Here is a 21,797-nt window from a genome sequence, read left to right on the forward strand (position 1 = left end):
TATATGGTTCATGAATAAAATGAGAATGAATGAATATAGTGTTGCGTTGTTTCATCTTTTGAAGATTAGTACTTCGGTGAGCGCTGTGGCCTCCTCACAGTTTAGCAAGCACTGCATGGATGGGACTGAGCTAGACTTGGGCTACTTTCACACTAGCGTTTTTCTTTTCCGGCGCTGAGTTCCGTCCATGGGGCTCAAATCCAGAAAACAACTGATCAGTTTTATCGTAATGCATTCTGAATGGAGAGAAATCCATTTAGGATGCCTCAGGATGTCTTCAGTTCAGTCTTTTTGGCTTTTCAGAAAACCGTAGCATGTTGTATTTTTACCTCCGGCCCAAAATCTAGAACACTTTGACTGAACGCTGGATCCGGCCTTTTTCCCATTGACTTGCATTAATGCTGGATCCGGCGCCGTGTGTTCCTTCAAAACGGATCCGGCTTTTGCATGTTAAACCCGAAAAAATGTGGAAAAAAAAGTTAATCCGTAAATGGCGGATCCGTTTTTTTTTCCAATGCATTTTTTTCATTGTGATCAAAATCCTGATCAGGATTCAAATGTAATCAGTTTTCACACGTTTTTCCGGATCCGGTGGGCAGTTCCGTTGACGGAATTGAACGCCGGATTCAAACAACGCTAGTATGAAAATAGCCTTAGGCTGTGTGACCAATGTATGTGACCTCACTGGTCTAGGAAGAGTCCACGCTGGTCACTGGAACATCATGGGGTGCCTGGAGTTGGACTTATCCTGAGAAAAGGCCATCAATATCAAAATTTTGGACAACTCCTTTTAATGTTTTTTGACAATTTGGTAACAAAAGATATCATACTAAGAGTTTTAATTACCATGTGTTCAAGACTAGTTTGCTAGTATATTAGTTATGTGTTGTGTATCTTATAACTTCTGTAATTTGGTGGTGGGCATAAGTATATATTGATATGTCTGATATTGCTCCATTTACATCTCATGTCATTTGTGCTGTGTCTTAGCTCAAACTTTTCCACTAGAAGCACTGAAGATGTGCATATTTATTTCCTATGCTAACTCTACATTAGAAAAACTGAACCCTTTACCTGGCAGAGATTTCCTCTTGCCTTTTGGTCCCAATGTAAAATCGGTAATGGAGCCCTGACGCCCACTACATTCCATTTCTAATGCTAGTGTCTTTATATTTGCTAGATGAGACTTTAGGCACCAAGTGCTGGATGTGACTGTTACCTCTGCAAGTCTTATAGCTATAGCATTCAGAACACATGATAACTATCTTTTTCCTTAAACTGCATTACATTTTGCTTCCTAGTGACCATATGCCAAATCCTAGGCATGAGCAAAAAGAAATCATGGAAAATAAGAAGATCATTACAAAGTCCAGACAAGAACAAAAGGAAATTTTAGAAGACACAAAAAAGATTTCAAAATCTAAAGAACAGAACCTGGATTTGATAGACAAGAAGCTGGCTTCTAAATCTAAACAAGGACACATTGACATTTTGGATCAAGTTAACGTGAATGTAAAGGAAAAGCACTTTAATATTGGAAAGGCTTATGAATCTCAAATGGATAACAAGAAACAAAAAGAGTTCATTGAAACAAAAGACGGTAAGCTCCATGACAAAAAATGTCTGCCCAAAGAAATGCCAGCACAAAAATGCCAGCGCAAACATGAAAAACCTTGTTCTAATTCCCAGTCAAAAACTGAAAAGTCAAAGTCTGGTCACCAGGAGAAGAAAAATTCACACTCATTGAAGTCTGAAAAGAAATCCAAGTCCTCTACTGAGGATGAAGACAAATGTTCTGGGTCAATCAGACTTAATAGAAAGGATGTTGTGCTTGAGATGGACAAAAAGGTAAAGAATGAAAAAACAGAGAACGTATTTTCCAGTGAGGAGTTTGAAGCTCCCACAATGTCATTTGAGTCTTATCTCAATTATGACCAAGTTTCAAGCAAAAGGAAAAAGAAATCCTCCCATCCATTAAATGAACCTCCTAGAAAAATTGAAAAAGTGTGCAAGCAATACTGTAATTTGGATGTACCCAAAACTCAAAGTCAACAAAAGAATGAGGAGAAAGTAGATGAAGTAGAGGTAGGTTTAAGATCTCTGGTATTATATCAAGGCTATTGGTTAGACTTCAAATACAAGTGGTCCCCTCAAGTTACAATATTTATTGGGGACAACCATTGTAAGTTGAAATCATTGTAACTTGAGTCCATACCTCTATGGAAAACCAGTAATTGGTTCAAAAGCCAAAACATTTCATCTCAAAACAAGAAAACGTGAAGTTATAAGAAAAATAAGCAGATAACTAAGATAGATAAAGGAAGTCCTTACATATAGCACACAGGAATAGCTGTAGATCACTTTCTATAGTGAGGCCAAAGCTTCTTCAGGATCTTGCATAGTACATACATGTACCAGAAAAATAAAATGAAGCCACAGCTCACCTAGTGTCCAAAGAAACAGCTCATTCTGGCTCAGAGAGGGGCAGTATAGAATGTGTAGGACCAAAGTGGCGCTACAAGACAACAAAAAAGGGTTTTTACCAGTAAAATGGCAATGTTGATCGGAATCTGAGACGTCGTATGTAGAGTCTGGTTTCAACTTGCAATGGCCAAGAAAAGACCAGGGATCAAATGCATTGTTTTGTCAGTGATTTATCATGAATGGGGACTTTAACACCAGTTTTGCAGTAGTCTGTGTTGCTGTAATTTGTGTATCAAATAACACACACAATATTTGATTATATTGGGTGCATCTTTAAGTCTAGCACTTCTTTGAAAGTGGAGCGACAACTCAAGATAGCAAGCACCCCTTAACTGGAGTAAGATTACAAACGCACAAATGGTTACAAAGTCAGTTGATGAATATGGCTTAAATAAGTTTCCAGATTGCATCCCTTTAAAATCATTTATGAAGGTAGCTGTGATTTTTGTAATGTATTCCTTATACTTTTATTGCTCTGGTCCTCCATTCTGAGCTGTAGTCACATGACCATGTCCATGGATGTGTCAAGGCAGCAACAGGGGCAGTGATAGGGGAGTGTCTACATAACTAGCTTGGTGGAGAGGTATAATGTAGTTGGGTGTTGTTGGGACTTTTGTTTTGATGAAGATGTGGCAGAGACAGAAGAAGTGCATCGTGGGTTTGGTTGGGTACAGCAACAGGAAGCGCTACATACAGAATGTAAACGTAACAGAGTGAGTTGGTTACATGGTGAAAACTGGCCAGGAGAGTCCAATTGGAGAAAAAAAAAAAGTATGGTTGAAGATGTATATGAGGTAAGCAACTACATGAGCATATCTGTTAATAATCGGAGTATTCCTAGAAAACCCCTTTTAATTATCTTGACAGGCTATCTGCGCCCAGTTTACCACCTACTTTTCAAAAATTTTATAAATGCTGTAAAAATAAAAAATATAATTTTTTTTTGTTGCAAAACCCTTTTTTCTGTGACTTTTTTGAGTGTTTAAAAAATTTCCCCCATTGTTTTTGAACATCAAAAGGGTTTTCCAGGACTTTAATTCTGATGACCTATCCACTGGATGTGTCATTAGTATCTCGGCGGTGAGGGTCCGACACCTGGGAACTCTGACGATCAGCTGTTTGTGAAGGCATCTGCGCTCCTGTGAGTGCCGTGGCCTTCTCTATGCTCACCAGGCATAGCACCATTCATAGTACAGTGACTATGCTGTGACAAGGCAACAGTGCTCACAGGAATGCTGGCGCCCTTTCAAACAGCTGATTGGGGCGAGTGGTCTTAGTTATCGGACCCCCACTGATCAGATACCGATGACCTACCCCTTTCAAGTGTTCCTTGTTGTATATTTTGTTGGAAACTATTATTAGGGCATCTTTTCCCATGTGTTAGGGTTCCGTCAATCTATCTAGTATATATGACTAAAATACCATAAAATGAGCATACGTATTGCTAAAATGTCATCACTTTATGATCGGTGGAGTCCCAACCTCTGAAAACTAGAAGAATCCTGAACATGAAGGGATGGCAGCATTGCTGTTGTTCTGGGTCCTGTTAATGGTCTCTCCTGCAAACCGCCACCTGTTCAGTGAAAGGGGCAATACTTAATTTGCCCAAACAGCTTGGTGGCTGGGAGCGCCCATGTGCAGGGAAAACTTGTTCAGAGATATAAAACTGATTACTCAGGAGTTAGATTTATTAATTTATTTTGCTTGTAGGAGGTTAACGCATTAATTATTCAGTATTAGACAATATTATTTTAGTTGTCAAATTATTTTCTTCAAAATTGTGGGCACTACATGAGACATGACATCATATTGTACATAGAGGCCTCCTTTGACATGTGGTGTGCCATACTATACAAATAGGATAAAACAGTATTGTTAGATGTCATGTTTTTATTAGGCTCCCTTCACACTCGTTTTGGCTTTCCGTTTGTGAGATCCATCATAGGCTCGCGCAGGCGGTCCAAAACGGATCAATTTTGCCCTAATGCATTCTGAATGGAAAAGGATCCGCTCAGAATGCATCAGTTTGCCTCCAATCAGGCTCCATTCTGCTCTGCCTGCAGCGTTTTGCTGTCCGCCAATCCGTCGTGGCGCACAATGTAAGTCAATGGGGCGGATCCGTTTTCTGACACAATCTGGCACAATAGAAAACAGATCGGTCTCCCGTTGACTTTTCAATGGATCCATCTTGGCTATGTTACAGATAATACAAACTGATCCGTTCATGATGGATGCATGCGGTTTTGTTATTGTAATGGATCCGTTATTGCAGATCCATGACGGATCCGCCCAAAACGCAAGTGTGAAGGTAGCCTTAAACTAGTGTTGTAATGTCTGAAAGAAAATTACTTTTCCTGAAATACTTGTACTAGTAGGCAAAGCGTTCCTTGTTAGCTTTTGGTTGCTGCTTAATTTCAGGTCAAGAAAAGCTGTCTTGAAGATTTACTTAATGTTCCACTTCCTAAAATTCTGACAGATTATGCTGTTTTCCCTTCTCCGCCTCATCCTAACGAATACAAAGGTAAGCCCACTAAAAATCATCACTTACTGGTTATTATCATCACATCGGTGGGGGTTTAGCTCATGGCACCTCCACAGCACAGCTGTTTTGCAGGGGCTACAAACTAGCACTTCAGCCTCTTCACTGTACACCACGAACAGTACTCTAAATTGTTTAGCCTCTGTGCTTGGTACTGTAGCACAATCCCATTCACTTGAATGGGACTGATCTGTGCAAAGGTCATGTGACCAATGTGGAACACGAGGAAGATGCTACAGAGCTCACCCCATCAATAGCTTATTGGTAAGGATGTTAAGAGTTGGATCCCCTCTGATCAGGTATTGACAACCGTCCTTGGGGACAGGTTATCAATTTTTAAGTCCCAGAAAACTCCTTTAATCCCCAACCAACCACTTTACGGACAGTGGAAGTCGGGTGTTTAAAGATGGCGCTCGCGTTGGAGTGGAGAGAGCGGCCGGGCCTAATATCTGTGATCAGTGCTAATGTGGATTGTAGACCTTTAAAACCCTTGGATGCTGCGATCAAATGTGACCACGGCATCTTGGAGGTAAAAAAACAGGAGCATGCACTTCCTGGGCAGGATCACCTTCCCCTTTCTGAGATTGGGGAAGGCGTTCCTTTGTAGTAATAGGCCAGAGCCTGTACAAAGCTTTCTGGGCCTATTACTTGTATATTCCAATGCAGGTCTGCAGGTGGTAGCATTGCATTGGAATATACTGAATTTTGTATTCGGTAAAGTATAAAATTGCATTACTGAATAGACATGGCAATATAATTATCGCATGTTGGGGTCCTCTTGGCAGACAGAAAAAAATAAATGGCTGATTCGCCTTTGTTTCATTTCTTCACTTCTCCAAAAAAAAATTGAATAAAAAATGATAAAAAATACCCCAAAATAATATCCGTAAAAACTATAGATCGCCCCACAAAATAAGAGCTCTTGTGCAAAGCTCTGTAGATGTAAATCTAAAAAGGTTACAGGAGTCAGAATACGGTGATAAAAAAGAAGCAAATTATTTTTTCCAACTTTTTTTTTGTCTTTTAATATCAAAAACCGACACAGGTCGGTTTTACCACATAAAAACCATAAAACTGTGGCAGAATTGCATTTGAGCATTAACCCCTTAAGGACTCAGCCCTATTTCACCTTAAGGACTTGGCCATTTTTTGCAAATCTGACTGGTGTCCCTTTAAGTGCTGATAACTTTAAAACACTTTGACTTATCCAGGCCATTCCGAGATTGTTTTTTCGTCACATATTGTACTTCATGACACTGGTAAAAAGAAGCAAAAAAAAGTTTTGTTTTTGCATAAAAAAAAAAACTAATTTACCCAAAATTTCGAAAAATTTGCAAATTTCAAAGTTTCTCTACTTCTGTAGTACATAGTAATACCCCCCCAAAATTGTGATGACTTTACATTCCCTATATGTCTACTTCATGTTTGAATTATTTTGGGAAAAAATATTTTATTTTTGGGGGATGTTACAAGGCTTAGAGGTTTAGAAGCAAATCTTGAAATTTTTCAGAAATTTACAAAAAAAAACAATTTTTAGGGACCACTACAGGTCTGAAGTCACTTTATGAGGCTTACATGATAGAAACCGCCCAAAAATTACCCCATTCTATAAACTACACCCCTCAAGGTATTCAAAACTGATTTTACAAATTTGTTAACCCTTTAGGTGTTGCACGAGTTATTGGCAAATGGGGATGAATGAAATTAGCAAATTTCATTTTTTTGCCTAATTTTCAGTTTTAACCCATTTTTTACACTAACAAAGCAAGGGTTAACAGCCAAACAAGACTGTATCTTTATTGCCCTCACTCTGCCGTTTACAGAAACACCCCGTATGTGGCCGTAAACTACTGTACGGGCACACAGTAGGGCGTAGGAGGAAAGGTGCGCCGTATGGTTTTTGGAAGCCAGATTTTGCTGGACTGTTTTTTTGACACCATGTCCCATTTGAAGCCCCCCTGATGCACACCTAGAGTAGAAACTCCATAAAAGTGACCCCATCTAAGAAACTACACCCCTCAAGGTATTCAAAACTGATTTTACAAACTTTGTTAACCCTTTAGGTGTTGCACAATATTTAATGGAAAATAGAGATACAATTTCAAAATTTCACTTTTTTGGCAGATTTTCCATTTTTATTTTTTTTATTATTTTTTGTTACAAAGCAAGGGTTAACAGCCAAACAAAACTCATTATTTATGGCCCTGATTCTGTAGTTTACAGAAACACCCCATATGTGGTCGTAAACTGCTGTAGGGCACACGGCAGGGCGCAGAAGGAAAGGAATGCCATACGGTTTTTGGAAGGCAGATTTTGCTGGACAGTTTTTTTTTGACACCGTGTCCCATTTGAAGCCCCTCTGATGCACCTCTAGAGTAGAAACTCCAAAACAGTGACCTCATTTTAGAAACTATGGGATAGGGTGGCAGGTTTTTTTGGTACTTATTTAGGGTACATATGATTTTTGGTTGCTCTATATTACACTTTTTGTGCGGCAAGGTAACAAGAAATAGCTTTTTTGGCACTTTTTTTTTTTTGTTATTTACAACATTCATCTGACAGGTTAGATCATGTGGTAATTTTATAGAGCAGGTTGCCATGGACGCGGCGATACCTAATATGTATACAATTTTTAAATTTTTATTTATGTAAGTTTTACACAATGATTTCATTTTTAAAACAAAAAAAAAATGTTTTAGTGTCTCCATAGTCTAAAAGCCATTTTTTTCCCAGTTTTTGGGCGATTATCTTAAGTAGGGTCTCATTTTTTGCGGGATGAGATGACTGTTTAATTGGCACTATTTTGGGGTGCATATGACCTTTTGATCGCTTGCTATTACACTTTTTTTTTATTTTTTATTTTTTACGGTGGTCACCTGAGGGGTTAGGTCATGTGATATTTTTATAGAGCCGGTCGATACGGACGTGTCGATACCTAATATGTATACTTTTTTAAATTTAAGTTTTACACAATGATTTCATTTTTGAAACAAAAAAAATCATGTTTTAGTGTTTCCATAGTCTAAGAGCCGTAGTTTTTTCAGTTTTTGGGCGATTATCTTGGGTAGGGTATGATTTTTGCGGGATGAGATGACTGTTTGATTGGTACTATTTTGGCATACATGCGATTTCTTTGATTACTTTTATTTCCTTTTTTTGGGACGTAAGGTGGGCAAAATTTCAATTTTCTCATAGTTTTAATATTTTTATTTTTACAGCGTTCACCGTACAGGGAAAGTAACATGACCGTTTTATAGATCAGGTCGTTAGGGACGCTGCGATACCTAATATGTGTAGTGTGTGTATGTATATGTGTGTGTGTGTGTGTGTGTATATATATATATATATATATATATATATATATATATATATATATATATATATATATATATATATATATATATTAATAATAATATAATTATTATTATTATTTTTTTTATATTCAGTGATAAATGTTTTTTCTTTTTTTATCTTAACTTTTTTCATTTTTTTTTTGACCCAGACCCACTTGGTTCTTGAAGATCCAGTGGGTCTGATGTCTGTATAATACAGTACAGTACCCTATATAGGGTACTGTACTGTATTTTACTTACACTTTGTCTGAACAGATCTATGCCTTTAGCACAGATCTGTTCAGAACCATGGACAGCAGGATGCCTGAGAAGGTGTCCTGTTGCCATGGGAACCTTCCCCGTCTGCTCACTTGTAACCACAACTGCGCAGACGGGGAAGGGTAAGGACGGGGCTGTCTGGGGGCTCTTTCCCTCTCCATCGGGGGCTGCAAAGGCACAGCAGCCCCCCGATGGGAGAGGGAGGGTGCTCCCTGAACTGTTAACCTTTTCCATACATCGGTCTGTACGGACCGCGGTATGGAAAGGGTTAAACGGCTGACATCGCATCACCGATGTCAGCCGTTTATACCAGGGTGTCAGCAATGTGCTGACACCCTGGTATACCACTGGCTACCAACGATTATTCAAGGGGAGGCAGATGGGGGATCGCGATCCCGCCTGCCGCACCGCCCGCCCGCACCGCCAGCAACACCTCCCCTGCACCACCCGCCCCATAATATCATTCAGGGGTGCAGGGGGGGGTTAATAAAACTTTATTTGGGGCATTTTAAAGTTTGATCCCCGCGGTCAGAGACCTGCTCTGAAGAGGGGACGGTGCCTGGTTCATAAGAAAATGTCAGAAATTGTTGGTAACTCCACCAAAATGGTTCTGTAACAGCATAGTATGTATGGATGAATCTTGGACTCGCTGGTCGCTGCTGGGAACTATGTTGTCCAAATAGGACTCCACTTTTACATAATGACAATAATGAACACAAAACCAAGGGGGAAAAAAATTATTTTAGAGGAAAAAGGGATAGAAAACTTGCACTTTATATACAAGTAAATTATACAAGTGCTGCCAAAAACTACAAGGAAGAGGCACTCCGATACGCCCTTAGTTACACACAAAGGAGGGCATCATACACATCCTTTAAAAATTATGATTGATGGCCTGCTGGTGACCCTCAAACATTAGGAGCAAGGGCCTGCTGATCGGACCATCTAAAACATTAAGGGCGGTGGCCTGCTGCCGCTTTTGGTAGTGACGATAAATAACAATACAGGACTCTTTTGAACTGAGTAATAAAAAATTACAGGGAATGTTACTGCGGTATTATGGATGAGGAAGTGTTGACTCTGCCGCTTTGTTCACTCTAGATGACCTCTGCCTGATCACACGTCCCCGTGATGTCCAAGATCCATTTAGATATTATACCCATCAACTTTCAATGTTCTTTTATGCGCCTAACATGGTGACCATCGGTAACGGGGAATCATTGTTCGATTTCAGAGAGGGAGCCTGATGAACGGCTACTACTTCAAAGAGCGACACAACTAATTGAAACAAAAGACACACATGAACAATTATCACACAAATATTTTATTAGATAATAAATATAACAGACCATAGACAATGAAAAAATGAGTAGCAGCAGTGCAGACAAGCGCTTGTCTGCACTGCTGCTACTCACTTTATCATTGTCTATGGTCTGTTATTATATTTATTATCTAATAAAATATGTGTTATAATCGTACATGTGTGTCTTTTGTTTCAATTGGTTGTGTTATAACTCTTTGGCACACATAATCTCATCCTTTGGATGATTTAATAGGTGGTACTTCAAAGCAAGGCAGCATGAGTTGCGGGCCTGCAGGTGAGCTGACCCTGTAAAAGATTTTAGGTGCGGACCTGCTGGTGAGCTGAGGTGGAACCGACAAAACCAACTTGATTTTGATGGCTGCATTAATCTGCAGGTAACCGTCATACAGCTCTACGGATTTGTTTGCATCTGCATCTTTCTCAACAATCTGTGGCCTTAGTCTTTTATCCAGACTCAGTCATTGTGCCCCTATGTGGCCTCCTCATGCTGCCATCTCCACACCATGTCACCTTCCCACTCCTTTTTATCACCATGCTGATGCTGCTTAAAAGGCCTTAAACTGATCACCAGGCCCACAATATAAATTAAGGTTTTGGAATCGATAAACACAACTTGCTTTTACGGGCTGCAAAGTGGTGTAGCTAGAAATGACTGAGACCCACAGCAAATTTTTGAATGGGGCTCCATCCCCTTTTTTTTTTTTTTTTGCGACCCCTTCCTTTCATGCCGCCCCCATTCCTGTGGCTAGTAAAGATCGCTCTCTCTAGACCAGGGCCGGCAGCTGTTCCATCCGTTTTATACACTGTCTATGCTGTCACTGTATAAAATTTAATTGTGTAATACTGTTGAGGGGGCCCTGACCAAATCCTTTAGTCCTCCTCCTCCTGGATGGGCCCTTCTGGGTCAGGGCTACGACCCTGGTCTGCATTAATCTGCAGGTGACCTTCATACAGATCCACAGATTTCTTTACATCTGCATCTTTCTAAACAATCTGTGGCCTTAGTATTTTATCCAGACTCTGTCATTGTGCCATTATGTTTTAGGCACAAAACCAAAGTAAAAAATCGATTTTATAGGAAAAATTGTTAGGAAGCATTCTTTCCTGTATATTTACTTGTATATAAAGTGCAAGTGCTGCCAAAAATTTCAAGAAAGAGGCACTCCAATACAACCTGTATATCGCATAAAGGAGGGCCTCAATTACATTGAGTTGCGGTCCTGCAGGTGAGCTGACCCTTTAAAGATTTGAGTTGCGGGCCCTCTAAAAAAATTATATTCAAAGGTCATATATGTGAGGGCATTATATGTCACGAATAAGCAATGCATGTTGATATGACTGAAGAGGAGGAGGAGAAAAGGAAGATTCAACCATATACCCTTGTTTGTGGTGGAAGGGGTGCATGGGAATACAGTGTATTCAGTACATTATAAACAACACATTTAAAGTGCCTTTATGTTCAGTAGCTTTCCTCTGGTGCAGTCGATGTCATGGTCAATCCAGGCCTTGTTCATATTTATATGAGTCAACCTGTCAGCATTTGACAGACAGATACGCTTATCTGTTATAATGCCACCAGCAGCACTAAATACCCACTCTGACAAAACGCTGGCGGCAGGGCAGGCCAGTAAGTTCAAAGCATGGAGCGCCAGTTCATGCCACGTGTCCAGCTTGGACACCCAGTAGTTGTAAGGCACTGAGGGATCAGTGAGGACGCTGACCTGTACTCCTTCACCATCTTCTGAAATTTCTCTCTCCTTGTGGCAGTAGGCCGCACATCAGGGTGAGGGTGCTGACGGGGTGTCATGAAACTGTCCCAGGCTTTGGAGAGTGTTGCCCTGCCTCTGTTGGAACTGCTGTGTGTTCCCCTTGTCTCCCCTCCTCGGTTGGCCAAGGAAGTACGAACGCTGCTGCCAGCGTTGTCAGATGGAAAAATTTTGAGCAATTTTCCAACAAGGATCTTCTGGTATCACACCATTTTGCTTGTCCTCATCTCTAATTCCTGTGGTGGAGAGAAGTTCTTTGTTCACACTTCTCTACCCCTGCTACAATTAGTAATGCATGTTTAAAATGCGTATAACGCGCAGGAAAGGCAGCCTAACTAAGTCAGCCATGTGCCAGAGTACCAACAGGCGAGACTTCGCTGTCGTCATCAGGAGGATCACTCCCAATCTCCTTATCCTCTTCTGCCCGCCCACGCAGAACACATGGAATTCAATTTCCATGGGTACTACCCTCTGTAGCTGAGGCAACAGTCTCCTCCTCCTCCTCCTCCTCCTCCTCTTCAGCCTCCAATTTGCGCTGAGAAAACTGAGGGTGGTCTGGCTATCACAAACCTGTGTAATGTCTTCCCCCATTTCCACCTCTTCCACATGCACAGCGCCGTCCTTAATTGTGAGCAGCGAGCGTTTGAGAAGACACAGAAGTTGGATGGTGACGCTGATAATAGCGTTATCGCTGCTCACCATCTGTGTTGATTCCTCAAAGTTGCGTAAAACCTCAGAGGTCAGACATCCATGCCCACTCCTCGCTTGTGAATAGCATAAGCTGACTGGAAAGGCGACTACCATTTTGCAGCTGGTATTCCACAACAGCCCTCTGCTGCTCACAAAGCCTGGCCAACATGTGGAACGTGGAGTTCCAGCACATGCTCACGTCGCACAACAGCCAGTGAGCTGGCAATTTCAAGGGCTGCTGCAGCATTGACAGACCGGCTGAAACTGTTGGTGACTTGCAGAAATGTGCACACACGCGGCGCACCTTCACCAGTAGCTCAGGCAAATTGGGGTATGTTTTTAGAAACCGCTGGACCACAAAGTTGAATACGTGGGCAAGGCATGGGATGTGTCTAAGGTTGCCCAGCTCCAAAGCCGCCACCAATTATCGGACACAACCATGCTTGGTTCAAGGTTGAGTGGAGAGAACCACAGCTCAGTCTGGTCTCTTATCCCCTGCCACAGCTCTGCGGCGGTGTGCTGTTTGTCACCTAGGCAGATCAGCTTCAGCGCGGCCTGTTACCGCTTCCCCTCTGCAGTGCTACATTGCTTCCAGCTACCAACTGATGACTGAATGGTGCTACACGCGGATAATTCTGAAGTGGAAGTGGAGGAGGCAGAGGAGGAGAAGTGGGGGTTGGAGCCTCTAATGTAGGTGGTGGCAGAAACCCTGATGGCATTGGGGCCCACAATCCTTGGCGTCTGTAGCACATGTGCCATCCCAGGGTATGAGTCGCTCACAGCCTCCACAACATTCACCTAGTGTTCTGTCAGGGAAATGTAGCGTCCCCGGCCAAAAGCACTTGTCCACGTGTCCGTGGTTCAGTGGACCTTCCCAGCAACTGCGTTGGTAAGGGCACGTGTGATGTTAAGGGACACCTATTGGTGTAAGGCTGGCACGGCACACCTTGAAAAATAGTGCCGGTTGGGGGCTGCGTAACTAGGGACGGCCACCAACATCAGGCTGTGGAAGTCCACAAGCCTAATTAGCAACATTTCCAGGGCCAGTAATTTGGAAAGCTGCACATTTAGTGCTATGACCTGTGGGTGGGTGGTTGGGTATTTGCGCTTGCGTTGAAATGCCTCGGGTAATGACATTTGGACGCTGTGTTGGGACAGGGAAGTGGATGTGGTCGCTGATGGTGCTTGCAAAGGTCCAGGTGAAGGGCGGGAGGCATCCGGGACTGCGTCTTGGACAGGGGATTGGCCAGCACATAAAACAGGGGAAGAGGAGGCGGTGGTGTGACCTATAGACACAGATTGTGAACCCAGGCGTTCGGACCACCTATTTGGGAGCTTTGATGCCATGTGGCGGGTCATGCTGGTGGTGGTGAGGTTGCTAGTGTTCACGCCCCTGCTCATTTTGGTGTGGCACAGGTTGAAAACTACTATTCTTTTGTCATCTGCACTTTCCTCTAAAAAGCTCCATACTGCCGAACGCCTACCCCTTTACTCAAGGGGGTGCTCCATGGAACAGTTCCGCGCCTGTTCGGTGGTGCCCGCCGTCTACCTTTTTTGCCACCCCACTGCCTCTTCCAGCCTGTTGCAGTGCTGCAGGTCCCTCCCCCTCTGTACTGCTCCCCTCGCTCTGCTTGTTGCCACCTTCCCAGGTTGGGTCAGAGACCTCGTCGTCCAGCACTTCCACTTCCTCACTCTGATCATCCTCCTGATTTGTTGACCTAACCACAACCTCAGTCATTGACAACTGTGTGTCATCCTCTTCCTCAACCTCTTGAGACAGTAATTGCGGTTGAGTCATTGGCAACTGTGTCTAATCATCATCCACCTCTTTAAACACTAATTGCCGTTCCCCAGCGTCTTGTACTTGTGACTCTGGATGCTCAAGAGGTTGGGAATTGGGGCACAAGATCTCAGTTCCCTCTTCAAGCATGCTTGGCGAGAGGGCCAAATCAATGAATGGCGATGGAAAGAGGTCCTCGGAATATCTCAGTGTGGGATCACTTGTTTAGCCAGACTGTAAATGGTGGGAGGAAGGAGGATCAGGGTGAGGATTGTATGGACCAGACTCCTGGCTTCTGAGACTGGACTTGGTGGGAGACAGGGTGGTGCTTAACTGACTTGGAAGCACTATCTGCTGCAATCCAACCGACCACCTGCTCACACTGGGCTGACTTCAAGAGTGGTGTCCTGCGCCGCCCTGCAAACTGGGACATGAAGCTAGGTGTCTTGGATGATTGTTGTGTGTGTGTTTGTTTTTTTTTTTTTTTTTTTTTTTTTTTGTGCTCTAGCAGCAGACACAGTTTCACCGGGCCCAGGGCCACGGTCTCTGCGTGCACAATCAGCTTCACGGACACTTTCCCATCCCTTAATACTCGCCTTCTTCATATTAAATGTTATAAAGGACCATTTATAGGAAAAATATGGATAAATTAGTGAAAAAATATTATTGTTTTCGCTAATATTTTTCCAATATCTGGTCCTGACACACACACACACACACACACATACACACACACACACGCTATTGCAGCGCAGATGTGACAATTCACTGCAGACACCATTTATAGGCAAAGTGTGTATAAATTATGGAAACAATATTTGTCAGTAATATTTTTCCCAATATCTGGCCCTAACACACAGAAGGTATTGCAGCACAGATGTCACAAGTCACTGCAGACACCCTCTATCGAAAAAGTATTGCAAAGTATGGAAAAAAAATAATTGCTGGCTAGATTATATTGTTGCCAGCCTGCCAACACACACAATAGTCCTTTAACCCTAAGTTCACACCTGAGCGTTTTACAGCGCGTTCAAACGCACTGTAAAACGCTCAACACATGAAAACCAATGCTTCCCTATGGGAATGGTTCTCACCTGGGCGTTTTACAGCGCGTACGATCGCGCTGTAAAACGCCCGACGCTCAAACAAGTACTTGAGCTTCTTTGGGGCGTTTTGACGCGCGTTTGTGGCCATAGGACACTGCAGTCAATGACACAAACGCGCGTCAAACGCGCGTTTACTATTACAAAAACGCTTAACGCGCGTTTGGGAAACGCTCAGGTGTGAAAGCAGGGTAAAGGGACTTTTGGGTCTTTGAAACATTTTTCTATTGAATATATTGTGATCATACTGCCTACACTATCTGTCCCTTCCTAAGCGTAGCTCTCCCTGACTCACAATGAGCCGAACCCATGTCATTGGGTGCTATATAGCACCCGATGACTTGTTCCGGCCAGCCAATTACTGTAATGTCAGTAGCCAACATGGCTATGGCATTACAGCGGAGGCAGCTGCGAAACGTGCGGGGGAAGAGACTCGGGCATGGCGCTCGAGCACATGCGGTACTCAGCCGAGTATCGCCATGTGCCGAGCATAGCTATCCTCGAGCTGAGGTATTCGGCCAAGCATGCTCACTCAATACTAGTAAGAAACAATAAATGGTACCATTAGAAAGTACAACTTGTCCTTAAAAAAAAAAAAAAAAAAAAGCTACTAGATTTTTAGCCCTATAAGACGCACCTAGGAGGAAAATTAAGAAAACAGATTTTTTTTTTTTCATTAGACCTCAAATCAGACTTCCAATGTTAATCAGACCTCAGAATACACCCCCATGTGAAAGACCCCTATGTTAATCAGACAAAAAAAATATAAATCGGATCCAGAACTGTTCCTGGTCTTCCTGTTGCACTGTGCTGTGACCTGCCGTGTGACGTGCTTCAACTGTGCACAGGTCACAGCACATCATGCAGAGCCCTACAGGAGAAGACTTAAGGAGTGTGAGTACAGAGCCTGCACAGGGAAGCGCAGCATTAATCTCTCCCCGATACTCTATAAGACGCACTGACACTTTCCCTACCCTTTGGCGGATCCATTATAACAATGCCTGTCCTTGTCTGCAAAACTGACAAGAATAGGACATGTTCTATTTTTTTTTTGCAGAGCGGACACTCGGACATAGCTAAAAGGAATGCACACGGAGTAACTTCTGTTTTTTTTTTTATAGGGTGAAAAATACAGTATTCATTTACAGAAGGTGGACTGTGAAAATGACTTTAATAAAAAGCTGAATTATTTAGACACTTAACACTTATTAAGAAAGTTCTTGCATTCATGTATGCGTACTGGATGTGGTAAAAATGCTATTTTAACATATTGGTATATGCTGGCACAATGCACTGGATCTAAAACATGTTAAACATTCATATGTGAAAGATCATATGTTAAAACTGTTGGTTAATAATATTTAACTTTTTTTTACGCAGAGAAAATTACAGAATTTTTACCTGATAAAAGTCCTGAATTAAATGGATTTACTGGACGTCGCCTCAATTCAAAAATGTTGGTCTACTCTGGTTCAAAAATAATGTATCTCCCAAAAATGTTATCGCTTTATGAGCAATGTTTACGGATCCTTCAAAATAACATTGATTGTAAGTATGATGAATGCAAGTCAATAAAATTGTGATGGATCCTTATGTTTTTAGCTTCAGTAGTGTTTGTGTGTATATATGTATGTATGTATTATGTGTGTGTATGTATATGTGTGTGTAATATATATATATATATATATATATATATATATATATATATATATATATATATATATATATATATATATATATTCTAATGAGATTAATTTATGCATAATTTATAATCGCCAACATTGGCACCTTAAAGGGAGCCAGTCACCCCCGAAATCTGTTTCCTACCCTTTTTGTGAAAATCCAATATTCTAATCAGGAGTAATGCTTATTTTTCTTTTTATGCAAATAAGGTTTCTGATGCAACATGGGCATGACTGCTCCGTTTGGCGTACCATTGCTTCATCAGAAATGCTGCCCAGGTTTCTAAATTCCAAAGACAGGTGTAGAAAATGATCATGAATGAGACGGCCTGCCGGCCCACCCCCTTTCCCTGCCCACACCACTCCCACTTTAGTAGATCTGACTTGAGTGGGGAACAGTCGCAGATTGCGGTGCAAAGCTTCTTTGCGCCGCAATCTGCACCCGAAATATGCCTAATATACCGGTAGACATATTTCTGTTAGTAAGTAACCCCCTAAGTGTTAATGTGCTCTAATTATTGGGCTGGCGCCCCTACATCTTCACATCTAAATACTCAATTTATAGGACCTGCTCCCCTTGTCATCTCACATCTATGACATGTCACAACCTGTTCTTAGACTTAAAGGGAGCACATCAGGCAATGTCATTAACGTTACTCATGATGTCGTAACCCCTTTGACAGCTACAGCCCTATGATGTGCACATGGAGCTAGCGTTTACTCATTTACCCTGACTGTGTTTTCTTCCTGTTCACCGCAGCAGCAGATACAGTAGTTCCTCCACAATAGCAGTTCATGCTATTACTGTCCTGTCTGAATACATTTATATACCTCTTTCCCAGCTACATATCCTCCTCTTATTTAATGCAACACATGTGATATCTTCTGTATCCTTCCCTGGTTGCGCTTTGATGCAGTTATGCTGGGCCAGATTGTTGGAATCCCCCATGGGGCTATTGGGTTACTGACCACTCCTATTCATGTCATACTGGCGGTGTGTTTCAATATCTTATTGTATCCAACATGTTAACCTTAATCTTGGTGGCTTTTGGGCCAGGGAGGTGCCCTAATCCGTTTCTGGTAAACCTGTGAGAGAAAGTGGCTAAGTCAAAACCAAACTCTGTGTTGTACGCCGGCCAAGGCTATTCTTTCTGGGAAAGGTATTCAAATTAGCTTTGCTAAGCCTATCTCATGCCAGAAGATGTGCAAATGTGCGAATTTTCCTATATTTTCCCCATAAACCCAGAGAAGAGTTGACAGACAGTCTTACTACTCATGCATACCCTGCACTCTCCATAAGGCCTCTTGCACACGACCGTATGGCTTTTTCAGTATTTTGCAGACCGCAAAAAATACAGATGACTTCACTGTGCATTCCGTTTTTTGCGGCATGGAACAGCTGGCCCCTGATAGAACAGTACTATCCATTATGCAGACAATAATAGGACATGTATTGAATGGAACCGGCACTCAAACAATCGGAATACACGTGGGATTGTTTTAAACTTATAAAACTTTTATTAAATAATATACTCTTTGTGCACTTCTTAAATAAAATATAAAAACATAAAAATAATGTACTGATGCACGCATTCAATTTGAGGCTTTCAATAATCAAAGAGGAGTCGCTACTATGCTGCCCTGTAGGTTCGCTATACCATATGTCGCTGCATCCGTATCCCACTTGTTTGGTGGGACTAATGAATCGCAGTCATCTATGGCAGAGCGACCTATTTGTAGGGCTATTTGTGTGGCTCCTTACAAGTTGACAGTTTGAAGCAGATGGCTGTGTGAGTAGTCACTGCAGCAGGTATACAATATAGCTTTCAAGTAACAATTCGCACTATATAATGCACCAGTCCTCTGATATGGTTCTCTCAAGGTTCTGAGTGTATCACCTAAGTAAAGTTAGTAGTCCGGTAAAATTCTTTAAAGTCCCACCTGTGTTAGTATTATCACAGAGGTATGGCGTAGCTCCACGTATATTTCTATCAATTGTGTGTTTTACTCACTGCGTCCCGTATGGGCTCACTGTATGCGTCCCGTAGTCGGTTACTGCCGTGGCGTCCCACGCTTCCACCTTTCTCCGGTATGCTTGTATTACTTCCGGCTCTGCCGGGGTCTCGCCTTTAGTCTCGCGAGAGTCTTGTACCGGGTAGTTGTTTCGCGAGTCCCAATACGGTGCTTCGTATGTGTGAGTTGACTGGAGTTCTTTCTGTCTCTGTTAAGATTATCGGTTGTCAATCCTTCAGTACATGGCCATGCACCGTCTCACAGGTAACGCCCAGACGCGTTTCGAAATACTATCTCTTCATCAGTGGGTCGCCTGTGAGTCGTGGTGTCTTGATTCTTATACTCTCCTCTTGATTGCTTAATTAGTCACACTTGTTTTCGCTGTGAGATCCAGTTCACAATTGGTTTTTCTTTTTCTCTGTGGTTCTGTCATTTCCTCAGTTTTTCACCATCATTAAAGCTTTTATTGTGCATCAGCTACTTTTAAAAATATCGGATAGTGTCAATATTATACAATATAAGATAAAACATACAGTATAAAAAGTGTAATATAAAATGTAACCTAAAAAAAGGAATATAAGAAAGCAATATAGAAAGTTTTTTTCACATGAATACATTTCTTTCAGCCAGAAGCTATATGTCTACCCTTATTTTCCCATTACCATTTTCGATACAAAATTGGTATAGTTGAGGATCCAAAGAGAAAAAAAGAAATAATATATCGAAAATGGTAATGGGAAAATAAGGGCAGACGTATAGCTTCTGGCTGAAAGAAATGTATTCATGTGAAAAAAACTTTCTATATTGCTTTCTTATATTCCTTTTTTTAGGTTACATTTTATATTACACTTTTTATACTGTATGTTTTATCTTATATTGTATAATATTGACACTATCCGATATTTTTAAAAGTAGCTGATGCACAATAAAAGCTTTAATGATGGTGAAAAACTGAGGAAATGACAGAACCACAGAGAAAAAGAAAAACCAATTGTGAACTGGATCTCACAGCGAAAACAAGTGTGACTAATTAAGCAATCAAGAGGAGAGTATAAGAATCAAGACACCACGACTCACAGGCGACCCACTGATGAAGAGAGAGTATCTTGAAACGCGTCTGGGCGTTACCTGTGAGACGGTGCATGGCCATGTACTGAAGGATTGACAACCGATAATCTTAACAGAGACAGAAAGAACTCCAGTCAACTCACACATACGAAGCACCGTATTGGGACTCGCGAAACAACTACCCGATACAAGACTCTCGCGAGACCCCGGCAGAGCCGGAAGTAATACAAGCATACCGGAGAAAGGTGGAAGCGTGGGACACCACGGCAGTAACCGACTACGGGACGCATACAGTGAGCCCATACGGGACGCAGTGAGTAAAACACACAATTGATAGAAATATACGTGGAGCTACGCCATACCTCTGTGATAATACTAACACAGGTGGGACTTTAAAGAATTTTACCGGACTACTAACTTTACTTAGGTGATACACTCAGAACCTTGAGAGAACCATATCAGAGGACTGGTGCATTATATAGTGCGAATTGTTACTTGAAAGCTATATTGTATACCTGCTGCAGTGACTACTCACACAGCCATCTGCTTCAAACTGTCAACTTGTAAGGAGCCACACAAATAGCCCTACAAATAGGTCGCTCTGCCATAGATGACTGCGATTCATTAGTCCCACCAAACAAGTGGGATACGGATGCAGAGACATATGGTATAGCGAACCTACAGGGCAGCATAGTAGCGACTCCTCTTTGATTATTGAAAGCCTCAAATTGAATTCGTGCATCAGTACATTATTTTTATGTTTTTATATTTTATTTAAGAAGTGCACAAAGAGTATATTATTTAATAAAAGTTTTATAAGTTTAAAACAATCCCACGTGTATTCCGATTGTTTGAGTGCCGGTTCCATTCAATACATATTTATACAGCACAGAATTAGGGGTGTGTCTTCTTGAACCTGTGCACCAACTGTGACAATTCAGAGTGAGCCATCTGCTTATTACCCACTGTTAATAATAGGACATGTTCTATCTTTGAACGGAAACGGAAGGCATACGGAGTACCTTCCATATTTGTATACGGAACACAAAAAACGGAACTAAAATGGGAAAAAATAAATGTTTGTGTGCAAGAGGCCTAAGGAGAATAGTACCTCTCTGGTAGCCAAGAAAGATTTCTTTGCTCAGCTGTTCTAAATCCTGGTATGAGGCACTCTGTATTCTTTTCTTTTTGGAAAAGAGACTAGCTTGTCTCTTCTCCAGAGAAGGATTGTGAGGACAGCAATAGATAAAAATAAAAAAAATCTTTTTGGAGTACTTTAAATTTCTCAGCGATTTCTGGGATGAAGGCCAGGTTCTCTGAAGAGTAAGCCTATGTCGCTTCTTCTCACTTCCTCCTCTAGCACACTATACTCGCTGAGCTAGGAGGTGGATCTTAGTCCATCTCCCAGACTCCTACAGGGGCAGAGTTGGGATTATTAACCCTGGCTGATCCATACAGAGATAAGCTGGTATATTACAATGCATTAACATATTAAATAACATTGCACAACAAGAACATGTTGCATGTACCATATTCATTCATTCATTTGACTCCTATGTAGTCATGTAGTTTTAAATAAAACTGTGTTATTTTAACTCCCAAAACTGCTACTGAAAATTTTTGGTCTTCCTGTCAACTTGTCTCGATCCAGAAGTTTCATAATTATAATTTTTTTGAGGTGGGAGGGAGAGAGTAAGGGTCTATCCTGTACAAATCCGGCTGTTGTAGCGGAGTAGC

The 21,797-nt window shown here is 41.7% G+C and overlaps 1 protein-coding gene across 1 annotated transcript in view; it reads left to right on the forward strand.

Moving 5' to 3' along the window:
- LOC122935337 (elongin-A-like) overlaps positions 1–21,797 on the forward strand; it is an 82,096-nt gene that overhangs the window by 47,467 nt on the left and 12,832 nt on the right. Inside the window, exons 7-9 of the mRNA XM_044291102.1 lie at positions 1,302–2,085; positions 4,903–5,005; positions 16,678–16,845. Coding sequence (XP_044147037.1) covers positions 1,302–2,085; positions 4,903–5,005; positions 16,678–16,845 — 1,055 coding nt within the window. The remainder of the gene's footprint in view (positions 1–1,301; positions 2,086–4,902; positions 5,006–16,677; positions 16,846–21,797) is intronic.

This window comes from Bufo gargarizans, chromosome 4, assembly GCF_014858855.1.
Source record: "Bufo gargarizans isolate SCDJY-AF-19 chromosome 4, ASM1485885v1, whole genome shotgun sequence".
NCBI lineage: Eukaryota > Metazoa > Chordata > Amphibia > Anura > Bufonidae > Bufo > Bufo gargarizans.